The sequence below is a fragment of the Narcine bancroftii genome, chromosome 1, assembly GCF_036971445.1.
Source record: "Narcine bancroftii isolate sNarBan1 chromosome 1, sNarBan1.hap1, whole genome shotgun sequence".
Lineage (NCBI taxonomy): Eukaryota > Metazoa > Chordata > Chondrichthyes > Torpediniformes > Narcinidae > Narcine > Narcine bancroftii.
Window position 1 is genome coordinate 223,622,508 of NC_091469.1, and position 21,218 is coordinate 223,643,725.

Sequence of the window (21,218 nt, forward strand, 5' to 3'; positions counted from 1 at the left end):
CAAGAAACACTTGCATTTCCCAACATGATCGTCAAGATATTCAGGACTCCTGCAAGAACATGGAGATCCCAAATATCCAACACAATTTCCAACCTTGCAGTTTGACGATATCCCCATGAAGCCACAGTGGGATCTGGCAGTGGACAATCATCCTGGTTATAACTATGGGCGTGGCGGGGGGGGGGGGGGTGGGGGGTGGTGGGGGGCACAAGGGAGGGTCCAGGTAATTTGCAATTTGTTAAATCCTTTGAAGGTATTTATGTCAATTTTCTAACTTTTTTAAGGTCTGTTAATTTAATATACTGTTGGCAGCGTTGAGTGCTTGTGCATTTAGGATCATTTAAACTGTTCCAACAACCTGTTTGTCTTTGGAACATGGTTAACTGCTGTCAGAGGATTTTAATAGGATTAAAGTTGAAAGGCTCGAGTTGGTGCTGGTTTTGGAGACAACTTGCTCCTGGAAGATTGCAAATTGAATTTGAGTTTTTGAATGCAATAAAGAACACTTCCATAGGATAACCGTGAAAAGTGATGCTGAACAGTTGGAAAGGTATTTGCCTTGAAATTCAGGTGGGATAGCACATTGCAACAGATTGACATGACTATATGGCATGTTTAATGCTGCAAACCAAGAATGAGTTATTAGATTTGGTATGAAACATACTCTACTGACTCTCAATAACCGCAGGCTTTGATCAGTCAAAGTGGACGAGTCGGGACTGGAGAAAGGATTCCAACAGGAAATGTTGGCTAACTGAGATGGAACCAGCTTCCACATTAACTGGAACCACAAAGCTTCCTATTTTGGATTTGCCACCGGCATCACTTCCTATGCTGGATTCATGTTCATGTTGACACACAGTAATATATACATGATATACTTCAACTTTTTTCTGCCATAAAGCAAAGTATCGTCCAGCATCCCTCACTATAAGAGAAGAAGCAAAAGAGGCTTGTTCCTCTTTTTTGACTCTATGTCCTAATTGCATTGTAACTCATCCCCATGGATGCAATTTTGCCCTATCTGCCTGTCTTCCCACACAAACTCAGAGGCTCCGAGTGTGCGTGGATTTGTCTTCTGTTGCAAAAGAAAAGCCCACTTTCAAATGTCCCTAGTTATGTGTGGCACCAGCAATCAGGGCTAGGGGTTGAATCCTGCGCTGTCTGCTCCTCTCACCATTCGAAACATACCAGGGGGTGTAGGTTAATTGGGTGTAAGAGAAGGAGAAGCAAAAGAGAGGCCCCCTCAGAGGCTCCGAGTGTGCGTGGATTCGTCTTCATGCTCCCGTAGCCTCTGCAGCCACACAAACTTCTGTTCAACCCCTTGGCAACCAGATCCAAAGCTCCAATAGATTGGGGGTCTTGTGGGCTGAAAAGGCCTGTTATCATCCTAGAAGGTTAAATTTAAATAACACCTTCAAAGTGGCAAGAAATCAGAGAGCAGATGGGTCCAATGCCCACAATAGAGATTGTGTGCCTAAACTCAATAGTAACTGTGAAGTAAACCTGAAATCTGCAGGTACTGGAATATAATGCAGTACACAAAAGTGCTGAGAAACTCAGCAGGTCACACAGCATTCATGCAAAGTAAAGGACTGTCCATGCTTCCAGTCATGAGAGCCAAAAATCAGGGAAATACTTCAATAAAATTGTGGGAGGGGTAGGAGTAGAGAATAATAGTTAAGCAGATAAGGGAAAGAAGTGAAAAAGTGAAAGATACCAGAAGGAAGGGAAGAGGCTGGCGAGCTAGGGGAAGGAAGAAAGAGGGATGAGGGAAGGAGCACTTTAACAGGAATTGGAGATTGATCCCGTCTGGCTGAGACTCATTGTCGATAGGTTTGTGTCCTGCTGAGTCACCCAAGTGACAGGAAATAAGATGTTCCTTCATTTTACAGGTGACCTCAACTTGGCAGCACATGGACAGATATCAGTGTGGCAATGGGGTGTGGAATTCAAGTGGTCGGCCACTGTTGAAGCAATCGCCCAGTCTCCCCAACACGGAGGGGCCACGTGGGAAGCTCCACGGACCCAGAATAGCAGTGAGTGAAGGGGAAATTCGCGGGGCGAGCCTTGGTAAACGCAAAGACGTCCCCCACCCACCCACCCACCCACTACCTGCAGATGGTTTGGCTCTCCAAATGGATCAAGGGCGAGAGCTGTATAACATTCGAGGTTCAGGGCGCCAAGTTGAGAAAGGTGACCCCGCCGATGGAGGATGCTGTTGCCAAGCAAAGAATGGAGGAGCTCGCCTTCTGTGGGCTGGCAGCATGGATTCCCCCACAGGAGCCCCTTCAACGGATGAAGAGCCTTTCTTAAAACGTGGAGGTTCAAGCAGGCGTTTGTATTAAAATGACGGCTCACCTCCCACCAAAGAAATGTAATTCCACTGTGCACCAAGGACTCCGAAGGCCTGTTGACAGCTTGCGGGGTTCATTCTAACCTTAGGACCCCACCCCTCCTCCTCAGATAGGAAGCACAATGCAGAGGAGCGGGGAAACGTCCCTTCGACGCGGCTCCAGACGTCAACTCACCGTCGAGGCCCCGGTCTTACTTCTGAAGTAATCTTGGATCTCCCTCATGTCGGGGTGGCCGGTAATGTCGTGGATCTCCAGCCTGTCTGGCTTCCAGTCGTATTTTTCCAGCACGCTCTTCGCCAACGTGCAGTAAGGGCAGGCCTCCTTTACAAAGACCACCACTTTCTCCGCCTGGATTTTCGCCTCCACGTACTCCCGCGCCATGGTCCGCCCTGCTTCCCGCCGCCGGCCTCTCGGAACTGGGAGGAGCTACCTCTCCGTGAGGCACCCGCTGGCGCAGCGGGGATTCAGCAGCAAGACTACTTCTTTTTAATTGAATCTAATGATACAGAACGGTAGAAGACCCATGAAACCCGCGCCGATTAACCAAGCAACCGCGTACGTTTTTCAGGGCGGGAGAAAAGCCACGGGGAAGAAGCTCCGTCCCGACCGCGCTGGATTCGAACCCGCGGCCCCGCCGCTCGAACAGCGTTGCCCTCGCCAACCTTGTCAATGAACCAACATCTCACGCTCCACGTCGAATTTTGCCACAAATAATGTCACTCGCAGTTAAATGATATCGATTGTTCCCAAAAAGATACAAACGTATACAAAATATATCAATACAGCTCCCTTTCATTTGAAATGTACAATGTATTGGAGTTCAACATTGAAAATGCGCCAGAATACAGTCTATTTCTTGCCTTGGAATCTGGTGCAAAAGAATCTTTTCTCAATCTCTAACTCTGGAACATCCAACACAAGGCCATAGAAAATCACTTGAGTTTCAAGATGAAGGCCAGTTCAGTTTTTCCAGGAGGTGAAAAAAGAAACCAAAGAAGGTAGGGTGGTGGATATTGGTTATAGATCGATTTTTGGAAGGCTTTTGATAATTATCCCCCCCCCCCCCCCCCCCATGGTAGGCTTTATTCAGAAAGTCATGAGGAATGGGATCCATGAAACCTTGGATTCAGAATGGGCTTGCCTGCTGTCTGTCTGGAGATCGGTTTCAAGTGTTGTTCTGCAGGTGACTTGCCTGAAGAACTGAAAAGGTGGGTCCTTATGTTTGCAAATAACACGAAGGGTGGCGGTGCTGTGGATAGTGTCGAAAGTTGCCTCAGGTTACCACAGGATATAGACAGGACATCGAGTTGGCCAGAGAATTGGCTCAATCTGGATTAGTGTGAAGTGATGCATTTTGGAAGGTCGAGCTTGAAGGTAGAGTATGTGGCTAGTGGCAGGATTCTTAACAGTGGTGAAACAAAAGGATCTTGGGGTCTAGGTTTATACATCCCTCAAGGTTACAGCCCAAGTTGATGGGGTGGAGAAGTTTAATGTAGGTTGAGGAGGCACATGGTGTGGAGGAATTGAGTTCGAGATTGAGGTAATGTTGCAGCTCAATGAACTTCTGCTTAGACCACACTTGCAGTACTGAGTTCTGCTGTAAATTCCTTCCATTTTAGAATGCACTCACACAAGACGTGGTTAATCCTTTGTGTTCTTTATTCAATCTAAAATGGTTCTACTATGTCCCACAATACAAAGCTGTTATCTGATGACACATGCATGCATGTTCCATAACACTCCACCCCCCCAAAAAAATTAAAACTAAACTAAGAATAACAGCAATATAAGTTAGTGGCAACAAGTAAACTATTAAGCATGGTACTTCTCAATCACTCATGGGATATAGTCCTTCAAATGTAACGAGGGATATTTCTCACGTTTAGATCTCATCGGCAATGGAAGACTTAGAAGGCTTTTTGACTTCACAGGAGAACCCTTTGGTCTCTCTGGGAAACTTTTGGTCTCACAGGAGAAAATACCATTTCTTCATCAGCTTACCCTGGAGATTGGGTCATTCCTGTTGGGACATCCCTTGGAGGATCATCACTCTCCCATGTACCCAACAGTGAGGGAATCTCTGGAACTGGTAATGGGGTCAGATCCAGCCACCAGACCCTGAGGCACCGACTAATAAAGTAAGTACACTTTTGCACATTTGGCCCCTACATCCGGCGTCTGCCCCACCTCCTGAGGTCTGCACCCTAGGTGGCTGCCTAAAGGCAGTGGAGGTCCTGAAGATGGGACAGAATTTGTTAGGTGTACCCAATTGTGAAGTTCAGGGAATGTGTCACCTGACGTGAATGCTGTGTGAAGTTGCTGTTTGAAATGTCTCACATTTAATTGCCATAATCAGGAGTATTGTTTTGACACCCCAGGACTTGGTTCCAAGTTGAAACTTTATGTCCTACTAACTGGTAAAGATAAGGACTTAATGTATTGGTAACTGCTAAAGATAATGTGCAAGACACACATTTATTGGCATTGTAGATAAATATCTGTCTTGCTACCTTCGGAGAAACACTTGGGTCTGTTTGGTTTCCTGCGCTCAGCTGTGATAGCAACATGCAGAAAAACAAATAGAGCAAAATTTGGACTTTGCTGAGTGTGATGTTGTATTATATGGCAACATAAAAAGGGAACAAACAAAGTTGCAATATATCACAATAGGGTTTCTTGACACAGCATGCCAATAATTCAGACAGGGATGGGGCCATACTTGACTGCAGTTTCAGTGGGAGAGCATTTTGGGAACAGTGATCATAACTCCAATAGGCATTCAGATGGTTATGGATAAGATTGGGCAAAAGCACTAAGTTGGGGGAAAAGGTAATGAGATGGGAGCTGAGGAGAGGAAATTAGGTGTGGCAACATCTGACATGTGGGAACTGTTTAAAGCCCAGCTGATCAGAATTCAGGGCCAATATGTTCCTGTTGGAATAAAGACAAGGATGGAAGATTCAGGAAACTTGGATGACATGAGATATAATCAGAAAATAAAAGGAAGCATATATAAGGTTTGGGAAGCTGAAATCAGTCAGGGCCCTTGAGGAGTATAAGGGAAACAGGAGGCATGGAATCAGGAGTGCAAGTCCTGGACTTTCTGAAAGTGGCAATACAAGTTGACATGGTGTTAAAAGAAAGGTCTGGGCAGGACATATTTTATCTTCATTGGCCAGGGCATTGGGAATTCATGTTGCAGCTGTATAAAACTTTGGTCAGGCCACATTTGTATTCAGTTCCAGTCGCCACATAAGAAATTGGAGCAGGAGTATGCCATTTCAACCTGTCGAGCCTGCTCCACCATTCAATGTGATCATGGCTGGTCTGATGATTGGCTCATGTCCACCTACCTGCCTCTTTTTTCCCCATATCACTTAATTCCCCTACTATGTAGAAATCTATCCAACCTGGTCTTCAATGTATTTATCAAGGTTCAATGGCAGCAAATTCCACAGATTCACCACCCTCTGGGAAAAGCAATTCTTTTTCAACTCCATCCTAAATCTACTACCCTGAATCTTGAGGCTATGTCCCCTAGTTCTCCCCTACCAATGGAAACAACTTACCTACTTTTATCTTATCTATGCCTTTCATAATGTTATGTTTCTATTAAGATCCCCTCTCATTCTACTAAATTCCAGCAAGTACAATCCCAGATAACACAATCTCTCCTCATAGGCCAACCCCTTCACCTCTGGAATCAACCTGGTGAACCTCCTCTGGATCACCTCCAAAGCCAGTCTATCCATCCTCAAGTAAGGAGACCAGAACTGCACGCAATTTTTTAGTCTCACTAGCACCTTGTACAGTTGTAGCACAACCTCCCTCCCTCCCTCTAGTAATGAAGGCCATTTTTTGATTGCCTGCTGCACCTGTTAACCAACCTTTTGTGATTCATGCACAAGCACTCCCAAGTCCTTCTGTACATTAGCATGCTGCAATCGCTTGACATTTAAATAGTATTCTGATCTTCCATTCTTCTTTCCAAAGTCATTTCAGACTTGCCAACATTGTTCACATCTGTCACTCACTTAACAAATTAAATTTGTCATTTCCATAAGTAAAATGTACAGATGAAATGAAATTGTTCCTTAATGTCCCGGATAAATTTTTAAAAATGGAGAAAAATATAATAAATATAAAAGAAAGAAAATATAAATGAATAACCGGTACTCATATAGTTGGCTGAAGTGCAAAAAATACTAAGTCAGCAGAACAGACCTATTAGATTTAAATTAAAAAAAAAAATTTAGAGACACAACATAGTAACAGGTCCTTTTGGTCCACAAGTCTGCACCACCCAAATACAACCATGTGACTAATTAACCAACTGACACCATACGCCTTTGGAATATGGGAGGAAACTGGAGGACTTGGAGGAAACTGAGACACGGGGGAGAATGTACACACTCCTTCCGGGTTGTTGGTGCTGTAAAAATACTGGGTTGACCAATGCACTAACTATGCCACCATTTTTCTCTGGGGAGGCTTTGGAATGAGTGCATAAGAGGTTTGCCAGGATGTTGCCTGGATGAGAGTACCAGCTAAAGGGATAAGTTGGACAAACTTGGATTTGTTTCTCTGGAGCTTGGGAGACAGACCTGATCATCAAGATTTCATTTACTGTTAGGCACATAAAATTTGTTTACCTTTATTTGCTCTGTGAAGAGCAAAGAGGAGTAATTAGTTAATCCCAATATCAAGACACAAAAGTGAAAACAAAAGACAATCCATTCAGAGACCGCGTGTTCAGAGATTTTGCCTCCTGCACCCCTGTAAACCATTTGGGGCCCCAAACAAGTGAAGCAACATTTAACTTGTGAATCTGCAGGGGCCGTCTACTGGTCTCCTCTACATCAGGGAGACTGGACGCTGACTGGGAGATCGCTTTGTTGAGCACCTCAGCTCTGTCCACTGCAATAGCGTGGATCTCCTGGTAGCCACCCATTTCAATTCCCCATTCCTTTCCCTCGCCAACCTGGCTGTCCATGGCCTCATGCACTACGAGACTGAGACCACCCATAAATTGGAGAATCATCACCTCATCTTCCGACTGGACACCCTCAGATGGCATTAATATCGACTTCTCTGGTGCCACCACCCCCCACTTCTTCCCCAGTGCCTTTCCCTGTCCCTTTCTCTCCATTCCATCTCCTGTGTAAAAGACCATTTGAGTCCCTCCAGTGTGCTTTTACTACAATCAGAGTGTCTATAGACTATTGTATCTCCCATAACCTCTGTAGGTGCATGGCCTCTGGTCCATTCCAGTGGTGAAGAATCCAAGTCACCTTCCTCAGCCACTGGTTCTGAAATCCCAGTGAGATCAACAAACCATCAGTACCTGAGGTCCTCCAGGAGAGTTGCTCACCACCATCACCCTGATAAATCCCAAACTACCTTGTTTCCAGAACCTCTAGCAGTCTGCCACCTGGTGTGGGCCCTCAACTGCTAAGCTCTACATTAGTCCTCTGCTGTGATCTTCTGGCCTTTAGGATTCACTCAAGGATTTTTCTGCGAAGGGGGTGCCCTCTGCAGGACTGCTGCTCACCCAGACCCTGCAACCTTGTGATCTGGACTGCTGAGTGTGGGCACCACTGTCTCGGGTGTGAACCTTCATGATTTTCAATGTAAAACTGAATGCCCTTTTACACTGCCCTTGAAGGATGGTAATTAATCACTTTTTAACCACTTCACTTGCCTGTGTGAACATGACAAACATGGGCTGGGGGGGGGGGGGTGTCATTTTCATCCCAGTATGTACCCACCAAGGTAGGTAGTATCAGAGCCAATGTGTTTCGCATCGAATCCTGTGTAAAAGGCTTACCTGCCTTCCCAGGATGTCAACACTGTAATGCTGCAGGTCCCACCTCCTTTTGCACTGGGGTTGCCGGGTCCCTATGTAAAAGGTCAGACTGAGCCAGGGTTTTCTTGGTTCAGTGTGAAGGCTCCGATCTGACCCGTCCTGGCTTTAAACACGAGTCGTTGTCATGCCAATTTAGTGGAATCTCTGTGTAAAGACGCCGGCTCAGTTCAGCAGGCAGTTTAAGTCTGCACAGGTCCGTCGAGAAAGATGATGGAGCAGTAGGACTATTCGGAGGAGTGCGGAAAGCTGCTCCTCTTGTTCGTACCAGCGGTAGCCAGGCTGCCACATTGAGATGTATTGATAGGCTGGATAGAATCTTTTTCCCATAGATGGAAATGCCCAACAGTAGAGAGTATTAATTTAAGGTGAGAGGGGGAAAGTTTAAAGGAGATTTACAAGCCAAGTCCTTTCTCCCCCACAGTGTGGTAGGTGCTTCTGTCACACACAGTCAGGGGAATGTGCTGGGAGCACATAAAACTGCAATGTTTGAGTGACAGGCAAGGAAGGAATGGTGGGGATATAGACTATGTGCAGGTATATGTGCAGTTTAAATGTCATCCTGTAGGGACAGACATTGTGGGCTGAAGGGCCTGTTCCTGTGCTGTACAGTTCCATGATCTCCGTTGGGCCCTTCACGGTATACAGAGAGGTCCAGAGGGAAACTGCGGAAGGGAACAACATATTCTTATATCTTAAAAAAACACGCTTTGTTCGCTTTTCAAATTTGGGACCCGAATGGTTTACGGGGGTGCAGGAGGCAAAATCTCTGAACACACGGTCTCTGATTGGATTGTCTTTTGTTTTCACTTTTGTGTCTTGATGTGCAATTACACCACTAGGTCACCAGGGGTCATCCCAGTGACCTTGCATATAAAGCAGTCCAGAGCTACAGTCTACCCTTTCAGGTTCGTCCTGCAGAGAGACAAGACTTCTTAGTGTACATATTAGTTTATTAAAGCTGTCTTATACTCACACTGCTGGTGTGGTTATTGTCAGTATAGAACACTTTCAAACAGATGCAAAATCTTCGAACAAGTTGATACAACTTATTGCAAGAAATCTTGAATGCCAATTAAATGACTGCTGATAACCAGGATACCAGCAGATGGCACTATATTACCAGTAAATATTCCTGCCATTTACACAAGAACACCAAGCCAAAGAAGAAAGAATATCGTATCAGGGAAATGATAACTTTCCTGAACTCTTGGGGGAAAAAAAAATTCGGGATCACGAGCTACAGGGAGAGGTTTAGTAGGCTAGAGCTTTATTCCTTGAAGCGCGGGAGGATGAGGGGTGATCTCCCAGATGAACTAAATCACGAGAGGAATTGATTGGGTGGACACAGTCTTTTGCTCGGAGAAGGGGACATTGATAAGCTGAGGACAAAAGTTTGAGATGAGGGGAGAAAGACTTAATAGAAATCGAGGGGGTATTTTGTTTATGCACGGATGGGGGTGGGTATATGGAATGGTCTGCCAGGGGAGGTCGCACAGATGGGGGTGGGTGTATGGCATGGTACGCCAGGGGAGGTCGCACAGATGGAGATGTGTGGGCTGCCAGAGGAGGTCACACAGATGGGGGTGAGTGTATGGAATGGTCCGCCAGGGGAGGTCGCACAGATGGGGGTGGGTGTATGGCATGGTCCACCAGGGGAGGTCGCACAGATGGGGGTGTGTGGTCTGCCAGAGGAGGTCAGACAGATGGGGGCGGGTGTATGGAATGGTCTGCCAGAGGAGGTGGTTGAAGCAGATACTATTGCAACCTTTAAGAAAAACAGATGTATGCATGGATAGGATGGGTTTAGCAGGATATGGGCCAATCGCAGGTATTGGGGACATGTGGTGGGTAATTTTGGTTGGTGTGGGCAAGTTGGGCTGGAAGTCCCATTTCCATTGTCTAATTCTAGGACTCATGTACACATCATGCACCCATGGAGAAGCAGGGCCAATATTTCAGGTCAATGCCCTTCATCAAAGCAGCAGATGGAGTTTGCATCTGGACAGCATTATCCGGGTGAAAACTGAAGATGTTGAGATCTTGGTTCAGTGTGAAGGCTCCGATCTGACCCATCCTGGCTTTAAACATGTGTCGTTGTCATGCCAATTTAGTGGAATCTCTGTGTAAAGATGCCAGCTCAGTTCAGCAGGCAGTATAAGTCTGCACGGGTCCGTCGGGAAGGATGACGGACCAGTAGGACTATACGGAGGAGTGCGGAATTACTTTAGGTTATAGCAGTTAGAGGGGAAAAAAAGAACAAACTAAAGCTAAATCATCCAGCAATAATGTTGGGAAATAAAATGGTGATTGAAAAAGCCATATTTATTATTGAGCCACAATGTCTCCAGATGGAATATAAATTCATGAGGATTATAAGCAATTGGGCCTTTCGAGTACGTTCCGTTCATCAAGATCATTCCTGAATTTTCTCCTTAGTACCATTTTCCACACGTACCCCATTATCTTTTGATTTTCTAATGTAACAGAAATTATTGATCTGTTTTGAATGCAGATAATGACTGCTTACAGGGCCTTTGGCACTCGATGTTGTACTGACCCATAAATTCCTTTTTTAAAATATTTTATTTAAAATATCTTTTCTTCTTTGGCTTGGCTTCGCGGATGAAGATTTATGGAGGGGTAATGTCCACGTCAGCTGCAGGCTCGTTTGTGGGTGACAAGTCCGTTGCGGGACGGGCAGACACGGTTGCAGCGGTTGCAAGGGAAAATTGGTTGGTTGGGGTTGGGTGTTGGGTTTTTCCTCTTTTGTCTTTTGACAGTGAGGTGGGCTCTGCGGTCTTCTTCAAAGGAGGTTGCTGCCCGCCGAACTGTGAGGCACCAAGATGCACGGTTTGAGGCGATATCAGCCCACTGGCGGTGGTCAATGTGGCAGGCACCAAGAGATTTCTTTAGGCAGTCCTTGTACCTCTTCTTTGGTGCACCTCTGTCTCGGTGGCCAGTGGAGAGCTCGCCATAGAACACGATCTTGGGAAGGCAATGGTCCTCCATTCTGGAGACGTGACCTACCCAGCGCAGTTTGATCTTCAGCAGTGTGGATTCGATGCTGTCGGCCTCTGCCATCTCGAGTACTTCGATGTTAGAGATGAAGTCGCTCGAATGAATGTTGAGGATGGAGCGGAGACAACGCTGGTGGAAGCGTTCTAGGAGCCGTAGGTGATGCCGGTAAAGGACCATGATTCGGAGCCAAACAGGAGTGTGGGTATTTAAAATATAAGCAACAATGATTACACCAATAATACAAATATATCCTTAAATTTAACATGGTTTTTATATAAAAACAAACAAAGAAACAAAAACTCTTCTATCCACTGCTAACCCCTACAATAATATGCCCCCTCCTCCCACTCTTACCCCACATACCCCAAATTAACCCATAAAATAGAAGAACAAGAAAAGAAAAAAAAAGGGAAAACCAAAACAAAATTTAATACATTGTGGAATGAGGAAACCCCACAACATCCAGATCAAAATCTTCACATTTTCCAATTAAAATAATCCAAATATTGGGTTCAAACCTTCCCAAAAATATAGTATTTATTTCTTAAATTATTCATTATCTTCTCCAAAGGAATACAGGTCCTTAATACTGAAAGCCTTCTCTGTAAACTAAGTTCTACCTGATCTTTCCACGAACTTGCTGTACATTTCCTCGCCACTGCTAATGCCAGTTTCAGAAAAGCTATTTGAAATTTAACTGACTTATATACCAAGCAAATTCCACTTATATCACCAATTAAAAACATTTTTGAATCAAAAGAATGTTTTATTTTCAAAATATTCTGTAAACAATCCTTAACATGAGACCAAAAAGGTTTAGTGAATGTAAAAACGTACCTTTCTGACCATTACATCAAAAACACAAATCAGAAAGAACCAAATAATATCTTTTTAAACGCTCTGGAGTTAAATTTAATTGATGTATAAAATTATAAGTTACAAGTGATATCAGACATTTATAATTTTTGTCATACTATCATTACAAATAGTTTTCCAATGATCTCTATCTAAATCAACTCCCAAATCTTACCCCCATTTTAGTCTCGATTTGTGCAAATCAATTTTATACATTTTCTGTTGCAATAATTTCAGATATAAATCCCTTCTTCCCAAAGGAATCATACAACATCGATTTAATTTGATATTAACAAAAAAGAGTCTGAATTGGTACTTGATTATCTTTCTTTCATTCTTTTAAATGAAAGAAATTGGCCTAATTCATAGCAATTCTTCTTTGGCTTGGCTTCGCGGACGAAGATTTATGGAGGGGTAATGTCCACGTCAGCTTCAGGCTCGTTTGTGGCTGACAAGTCTGATGCAGGACAGGCAGACACGGTTGCAGCGGTTGCAAGGGAAAATTGGTGGGTTGGGGTTGGTGTTGGGTTTTTCCTCCTTTGCCTTTTGTCAGTGAGGTGGGTTCTGCGGTCTTCTTCAAAGGAGGTTGCTGCCCGCCGAACTGTGAGGCGCCAAGAAACACAGTTTGAGGCGATATCAGCCCACTGGCGGTGGTCAATGTGGCAGGCACCAAGAGATTTCTTTAGGCAGTCCTTGTACCTCTTCTTTGGTGCACCTCCTTCTCCCAAATCTTTTTTTTAATTTTATTTAATTGTTTGCATCATTACAGGAAAAAAATGAATTAAAAAAATATTAATCAAATGTCCATAGCCCAATGATACAAAAAACTATTATATTTTTCTCCCCATCCCCCTACCAAAAGTAAGAAAAGGAAAGAAAAGTAAGAAACACCTACCATTTAATATACAATAATATTAGCTTGTACAATCATTAATTGTTATTAAAAATTAATAATTAAGAGGAGTGGATAAGATAGGAGGTGGATGGAAAATTGTTCATAAAATCCATATGGTTTCTAAATACTATAAAAATTTTCAACTTGATTCCTTAATCTATACGTAATTTTTTCCCCGAAGGTATACAATTTTCCATCTCATTATACCATCTACTTAATAGCACTTCTCTTTTATCTTTCCATGATATCACTATAAGAAAGTAATTATTAAGCATAAAAGGAAAAAGTTTATTCTGATGCAAAGGAGTATATCTAGATATTTTACCTTGAGTACCAATTTCTTTATTTATCCCATCCAAAATATCTATCAAATGAGATGAAATTGGTGACTTGTAAGAACTTAAATTTTTAACATTCCATTTATAAACAAATTGATCCCTTCTATCCTCACTAATTCTATTTAATTCTATATCCACCCAAGTGAAAAGAACTACCAAGATCAAACATTCTATTAATAAATTTTAACAGAGGTCTTATAGTAATTTTAGAAATTTAGAAGTTGTAATCCCCCTAATTCATATTTCCATGTTAACTTATGAGAAGAAATTCCTGACAATTTACCCTTCGATAAAAATTTCCCAACTATTCCATTCAAATCTTTAAAAAACTTTTTTAGGAATTTACAAGGGATAGTTTGAAAAAAATTCTGAAGTCTAGGAAATACATTCATTTTTATACATTTCACTCTACCAAATAAAGTTATCAGCAAATCTATCCATTTAATTAAATCCTCTTTAATTACAGAAAATAACAGCAAATAATTTGAAGCATATAAATGATTTATGTGTCTATCTATTTTAATACCTAATATTTAATATGATTAGTCCATTTAAAATGTGCCACTCCTTTACAAACAGAACAATTGGCTTCAGACAATGGCGTAACTTCACTTTTATTCCAATTCACTTTATACCCGATAATTCTCCATATTGTATTAAGTTTTCCTGTAAAACTTTTAACAACTCTTGTGGTTCCATTAAGTAAATCAACACAATATCAACAAACAAACTAATCCTAAATTCATCCTACCTTTTATATCCCTTTCCTGCCTTATTAATTATGCTAAAGGTACTATAACCAATGCATATGCTGGTCTCTAAATTAAATGATTCAGATAAAAGCCCATTTGTCATAACTGTAGATTTTGGTTGTTTATATACTGCCTTAATCCAACTTATAAACATTGGTCCAAACCAAAATTTTTCCAATACTTTAAATAAAAAAAACCCACATTTCTACCCTTTGAAATGCCTTTTCAACATCTAATGAAGGACCATTTTGTGAAATATTAATTAAACTGATTAATTTAGTTACATTATCAGCAGAATATCTACCCTTAATAAAACCCACTTGAACAATATGAATCAACTTAGGTAGAAATTGCACTAACCTATTAGCTAGAATCTTAGTCAAAAACTCATAATCAACAATTAATCATGAAATTGGTCTAAGATCAAGGATTCAAAGGATAATTTTCTTATTTAAGAATGACTGTTATAATAGCTTATGAAGAAGATTCTGGTTGAGATTGTGTATCTCTAGCCTGCTGTAAAACTTCAACAAACAAAGGAAGTAATAATTTTTGAAATTTCTTATAAAATTCTACAGTAAAACCATCCTCTCTTGGAGATTTACCATTTGGCATTGAATTAAGAACTAACATAATCTCTTTAAAATCTATTGTCTTCTCCAATTGTTCCTTAATGCAATCATTCAAAATAGATAAATGTAACTTATTTAAAAATCCATCTATTTTTCTTTGATCTTGCTGCATTTCTGAAGTATTTTATTTTAACTGCTCATTAATATCCTGGGGTTTATAAGAATTTTAATTTTTTTTTCTAACTGCTTTTATTGTTCTAGATACTAGCTCAGATTTCAATTGCCATGCCAAAATTTTATGTGCCTTTTCCCCCAAATTCATAATATTTTTGTTTATATCTTTTTAATAAATGTTCAACTCTATAATCTTGTAATGTATTATATTTCAATTTCTTATAATCTAATTGTACTTTTTTCTCTTTATCAAATGGATTCCTCTGTAACTTTTCTTCCAAAACATTTATATCATTCTCTAATATATTAACCTCAACTAAATATTGCTTTTTAAGTTTGACTGTAAACCTAATAATATTACCTCTTAAATATGCTTTTAAAGCATCCCATAATACAAATTTACTGTTCACGGAATTTTTATTTATGTCTAAAAACTGTTATATTTGTTCATTAATATATTTACAAAATTTTTCATTTTTAATAATAAAGAATTAAACCTCTAGTGATATGTAGAGACCATTTGTCTGTTATTGTTTATATCAATAATACAAGTGAATTATCTGAAAAAATCCTAGATGTATATTCAGTCAATACATTATCCAATTAGTGAGTAGATAATTAAAAAAAATTCTAGTGTAAGTATCATATTGGGCTGAATAAAAAGAATAGTCCCTCTCTTTCAGGTTTAAATTCCTCCATATATCAATCAAATTAAATTCCTTCATCAAAAATAATATTTTTAGCCATCTTTGTTCCAGGCATCACCTTACCAAATTTATCAACTAAAGGATCCAAACAACAATTAAAATCACCCAATATCATAATTTGATCATGAGAAATTGATAAATTAAGTAAAAAACATCTCATCATCCACATTTGTTGCATAAATATTCACCAAAGTCCAAGATTCAGAATATATTTTACAATTTACTAACAAAACTCTCCCTATTGACTTATTTAATGATTCCAAAATAAATGGCAAATCTTTATGAACCAAGATTGCCATCCCTCTAGCTTTAAATTAAAAGAAGAATAGAAAACCTGACCCACCAGTCTCTTTTTAACTTTTGATGTTCAATTTCAGTTAGATGAGTTTCTTGCAAAAAATGAAATATCAACTTTTAATTTCATAATTAAAGTTAACACTCTCTTGCATTTAATTGGGTTATTGAGCCCATTCACATTAAATGTAGCAAATTTGGAATTAGCTATCTAATTTCATAGAGTACAGCAGGGTCTCCATCCACATAACAATTATAAAATTAATCCAAATCTCCTCAAAAGAATAAAAAAAGAAAAAAAAAATCAAAGACACACCGAAAATAATACGTAAAAAACCCTCTCCCCCCACCTTAAGTTCAAAAAATACTACTCCCCTCTACTGTATAGGGAGTGGTCTAAGCCATTAAGACTAAGAGAGCAAAGGTGTCGGTTGAGCTGCATGAGATTTTTCATCTCTTTGAACAGAAATAACAAGAATATATGAACAAAAAGTTCAGGAATGATGAGCTTCTTCCAAGTCTCTATTCATTTGCTCATCATTAATCAAGATCCCTTCAGAATCATTAGATTCCCTTTTTTTGCATCTCCTCTAATCGATCTTTCTGTATTTTCTCCTTCTGGACACCATTACCATTTTTTTTAACAACTTCATTCAGTTTTTGCAATTGAGAGGACAAAGACAGATTTTTTGTAAGATCGGGCAAAGAATTATCAAAAATCAATGCTTCACCATTAATAGTCCCATAAAAAAAAACTTTTAAAATAGCAGGAAATCTAAAAGCAAACTTGTAACCCTTCTGCCAGAGGACTGTTTTTGCTCAGTTAAATTCTTTACACCCTTTTAACAATATCTTGACTAAAATCCGCATAAAAAAACTCATGTTCTGAACCATCAACGGGCCTTTATGTTGCCGTGCATTTTGAACTGCCAAACTTAAAATCAGTTCTCTATCTTGATGTCATAAGCACCTGACCAAAACAGATCGAGGTGGTTGACCAGGCAGTGGTTTCCTTCTGAGTGCTGTATGGGCTCTATCTAGTTCCAATCCATTCAGAAACAAATCCAAATCAGGTATCCATTTTTGAAAGAATTTTACTGGTTCAGAGCTTCAAATCTTCTGGAAGACCCATTATCTTCACATTATTCCTCTGGCTCTGATTTTCCAATGAATCCATTATCCTCCATCCAGTAAAAGAATCATCAAAAATATTCAACTTCTGTTGACACTGATCAATATCACAGACACAATCCTCCAGCTTGTCTTCCATCTTCTTTACCTTCTCTTGTACTTTATCAACAACCTTTGCATATTTTGCCACATCATCTTTAACAGTTGCAATGTCCTCCATAACATTTGAAAGCTTATTATTAACAGATGTAAAACCCAAAGAAATCTGCTGAGACATTGCCTGTAATTGTTGCTCAAAATAGTCTTTACATTTAGGTAAATGCCAACCCTGAGCTGCAACAGGTTCTTCTTGCATTTCTTCCTGTTCACTAAATTGAAGTTGTTCTTCTGAACTTGGCTCTTCAAATTCTTCCGTTGCTCCAGCTCCCAATTTTTCTGCTTCCACCACTGTTACTTTTTTACTTCCCAACCCCCCCCCCACCCACCCCCGGGTCTTAGACTGATCCTCCACCAATCCAGACTCACTGGATCGGCGAGCACCAGCCCCCACCCCCGGGAGAAAAATACTAGGGATAGTGCACATGCGTGAAGTCTCTTCAACATCTGTGGAAGAATGGCACTTCGCGTTGGCATCATCTTTCCCGGGGCTCCGTGGTGCAGGCGCCAGTGTTAACCTCAGAGTAACCGGCTGTTGTCACTGGGAGCAAGGAGGAATATTACCTGAGTTGCCTGGATCCATCTCAAAGGTAGGCCTCACCTCTTCCAATCTCAACATTTGCTTTTTACATTATTTCAGGTTGTTCCAATAGTTCTCTATTAAAATTGATCTGTCGGAAGAGGTGACTACCCATGTCTCTCTCCTACGCCATCTCACCTCCACCCTCCCCACCCCCCGACCCATGTATTCCTACCATAAAAAATGAATGACTAGAGACTGGATATGCTGGATCATTTCTCCCAGAACCACAGACTAATGGGTGATCTAAGAGCATAGAAAATGTAAATAATCATCAACTCCCCTATGCTGGGAATGGGACAAACCAGATGGCAGAGATTTAAGAGAGGGGAAAGATTTAAAAAGAAACCAGAGGGGCACCATTTTCCACACAGGTGGGCCATATAAACAGAGTTGCCAGGTGAGGTAGTAGAGGCAGGTCCAATTTCAATGTTTTGAACATTAGAGTTTATCCATCTGTGACCAAAAAGGAAGGTGACTTTGAACAGCTGACTATTGATAGGGTTCTGGAAGTGTGAGTACTGCATTTGGATTGTGACCATTGTGAATGGGCCATTTTAAGGAAGCAGCACTTGAAAGAATGTTGTACTGAATTGGCCTCGTGTGGTGATAGACAATTTGTCTGATTTCTCCATGTTATAGGGGAATGAGAATACCACTCCTTGATCAAAAGGGAAGGTCACTTTGAATGGCTGATCATTGAAAGGGTTGTGGAGACAGAGGAATTCTGCAGTTGGATTGTGACCGTTGTGAAGGTCACGGAATGACTGACCCAAAAAAGGCTTCTGGAAGCTTTATGAAAATCATTTGCTTCATGTCCCCTCTGCAAATAACAAGGGAGCTTTGATTGGTACTTGTCTGCAAAGGACATTTCTCTGGAAATATCTCAACCAGGATTTTGTGAGTTTATAGATTGTCACTCCAGTCTCTCGCATTTACTTTGTGAATTTCTCTGCATCAATTTCAAGCCTATATATCAACACTGAATTTCTGATACTGAACCTTGAACTGCCTTTTGAGAATTGTGACTGAGCTGTAGTGGCTTGGATATTCCACACAAACATACACACATACACACACGTGTATTTGCTCATAGTCAGGGGTTAAGTAGATACGTTTAGATACAGTTTTATATTATTGTTAATAATTTAAAATATTTTAAATATACCACTGTCTGGGCTAATTTCTATTGCTACTGTCTATCATGTAACAAAATTGGAAGCTTGTTGTCTGGGATCACACCAAAATGAAATTAATCGATCACTTGGCTCCCAATTTGAGTGATTAAATTTAAAAAAAAACACAAAAAAGGCTTGTGTGTTAAGTGAAAGCAGTGATGGACATTGATAATTTTTTTTGGGATCAACCACCTTGACAGATTTACAGGGGGCAAAAAAGATAAAGTTGTTGACTATCGCACAAAAGTTGGAACGTGCTGTGGTAAAACAATTGATGAAAAAGGCAGAGATCCAAAAAGTTATTGGTGACTATCATGTAATAAAAAGGGAAGTTTGGAGAGGAAATAAAACAATTTATTCAAAGTGAATCCTATGCACAGCAGTCATCAGTGGAACACATTGGATTCGAAAAGTTTAGATTTGCAGAGATGCAAAGGAGATTTGAGGTGGAGGAGGCTGAGAATCAAAAGCAATTTGAGTTAGAAAAACTTAGATTTACAGAGAGGCAAATTAGGTTTGAGGTGAAAGAAGCCGACAAGCAGAAGGAGGAAGCCAAGAGACAAAGGCAGTTTGAGTTAGAAAAACTTCGATTAGAGAACCTTAGAGATGCAGAGAAGCAAAGGAAATGTGAGAAAAAACAGAAGTGGTTTGAGCTGGAATTAGAAAAACTTAGAAAGCTGAGAGGCAAAGACAGTTTGAGGCAGAAATGGAAATGGCAGGAATCTGCTAAATTAGCAGATGAATACGATTAACCTACAGGGTTTGTGATATGTGGAGCCTTCTAAAGGGTTAAATTGTGTGCCAAGTATAACCTTTCAAAGGGGTAATGTAGAATATCCACATAAGTTAGAAAACAAATTGGGAAATTACCTTGCAGAGGGTAAGGTTGTCCCTGCAGGGAGGTTGACTGCCAAGCCAGACATTGAGGAAGCAAAGAGATATTCAGACACACTCACATCCATACAGCCTGTGCAGTGATGTGAGCTATCTCCAAAATGTGTTCTGGTGGTAAACCTGAGAATAAGGACTTGTCATTGTCCCAAGGAGAGGTTATGGTGGAGCAGAATGGAAATCCTGATCTTGCTGAGGTGAGAAGTAAGGCTGGCCCTGAGGAGAAAATTAAGAAAGTGGCAGATGTATGTTATTTTAAGGAAGGGGATGAAGGATTACTTCTTTTCCCAACCAATTCTAATCCCCTTATGGCAAAATTTTCAGGCCCATACAAGATAGAATCAAAAGCAAATGAAGTTAACTATGTAGTTAAAACACCTGATCAGAGACATAAAATACAGTTGCCATGTCAACATGTTATTTTGAGAATTTGGTTGGCGGCAAAGAACAGCCTTCACCAGAGGTCTTGGTTGTTGATAGCACTAAGGAGTCTAGGGACTCTGAGATGGCACAAGTTGACACTTGTGAGGGTCACTTCAAGCAAAACATTGTCCAGTTCATCTGTCTAATTTGAGTGACTATAGGTAAGTTAACGTGGTAACAAAGACAGGTGCTTATCCTATCGCTAGGGTGGATGATTGTGTGGACAAGGTTGGAAGGTTTCTTGCAAAGATAGACTTTTTAAAAGGTTACAGGTGTGTTACCTTAACAGAGAGGGGGGAGGGAAATTTATTCCTTTATGACCTCATCAGGTTTCTATGAATATTTGGCCATTTGGAATAAAGAATGCTCCAAGGACATTCCAAAGAATTATTAATTCTGTAACTCAAGGTTTAGAGCATACATTGATAATTTAGTTACATGGAAGCAAATATCTCTGAGTTAGAGAAACTATTTGACAAAAATTCAAAAGCAAGCCTTACTCTTAATTTAGTTAAAAGTAAATTATGGGCAAGGATAATGTAATTGCTGATTGCTTTTAAAAAAAAGTTAAATTTGCAACATTACTGAAAAATGTTATATTTTTCTGTATTATGTCACGTAAATAGTGAATGTATTATTTCAAACATTGTGGATTGCAGTTAAAAATTTGCTCACAGCTCAAAATTTTCTTTGTTGGTGGGAGGTATTTCAGGCTCCCATTTACAGTTTATTTTCATTTGAGTGTGACTGTCACTTTAAAATAAATCAAGCTACAAGTTTGGGACACTGAGCTGACAGACTAGGACAGCGTGTACTGGATACTTCAGAAGAAAAAGGGAGAGCCTGGAGGCACAGGTGCAGAGACCATGTGATCAGCATGTTGAAGATACAATGCACTGCTTGCTCAGGGGCCATTTTGAGGAGACAGCACAGGAGCAACAGCTCTTGGAAATAATATTGTGCTGAGGTGGCCTCATATGGTGATAGACAATTTGTCAGATTTCTCAGTGTTATAGGGGAATGAGTATACC

At 40.7% G+C, this 21,218-nt stretch overlaps 1 protein-coding gene and 1 long non-coding RNA gene across 2 annotated transcripts in view; one reads left to right on the forward strand and one right to left on the reverse strand.

Moving 5' to 3' along the window:
* glrx (glutaredoxin (thioltransferase)) overlaps positions 1–3,024 on the reverse strand; it is a 24,048-nt gene extending 21,024 nt beyond the window's left edge. Inside the window, exon 1 of the mRNA XM_069891880.1 lies at positions 2,532–3,024. Within this exon, the coding sequence (XP_069747981.1) occupies positions 2,532–2,738 (207 nt within the window). The 5' untranslated portion in view covers positions 2,739–3,024. The remainder of the gene's footprint in view (positions 1–2,531) is intronic.
* On the forward strand, positions 1,920–20,651 carry LOC138739571 (uncharacterized). The gene is made up of 3 exons (XR_011342323.1): positions 1,920–3,355; positions 4,244–4,495; positions 18,338–20,651. It is a non-coding gene; the product is annotated as an uncharacterized lncRNA (long non-coding RNA).
* Positions 20,652–21,218: the final 567 nt, after the last annotated feature.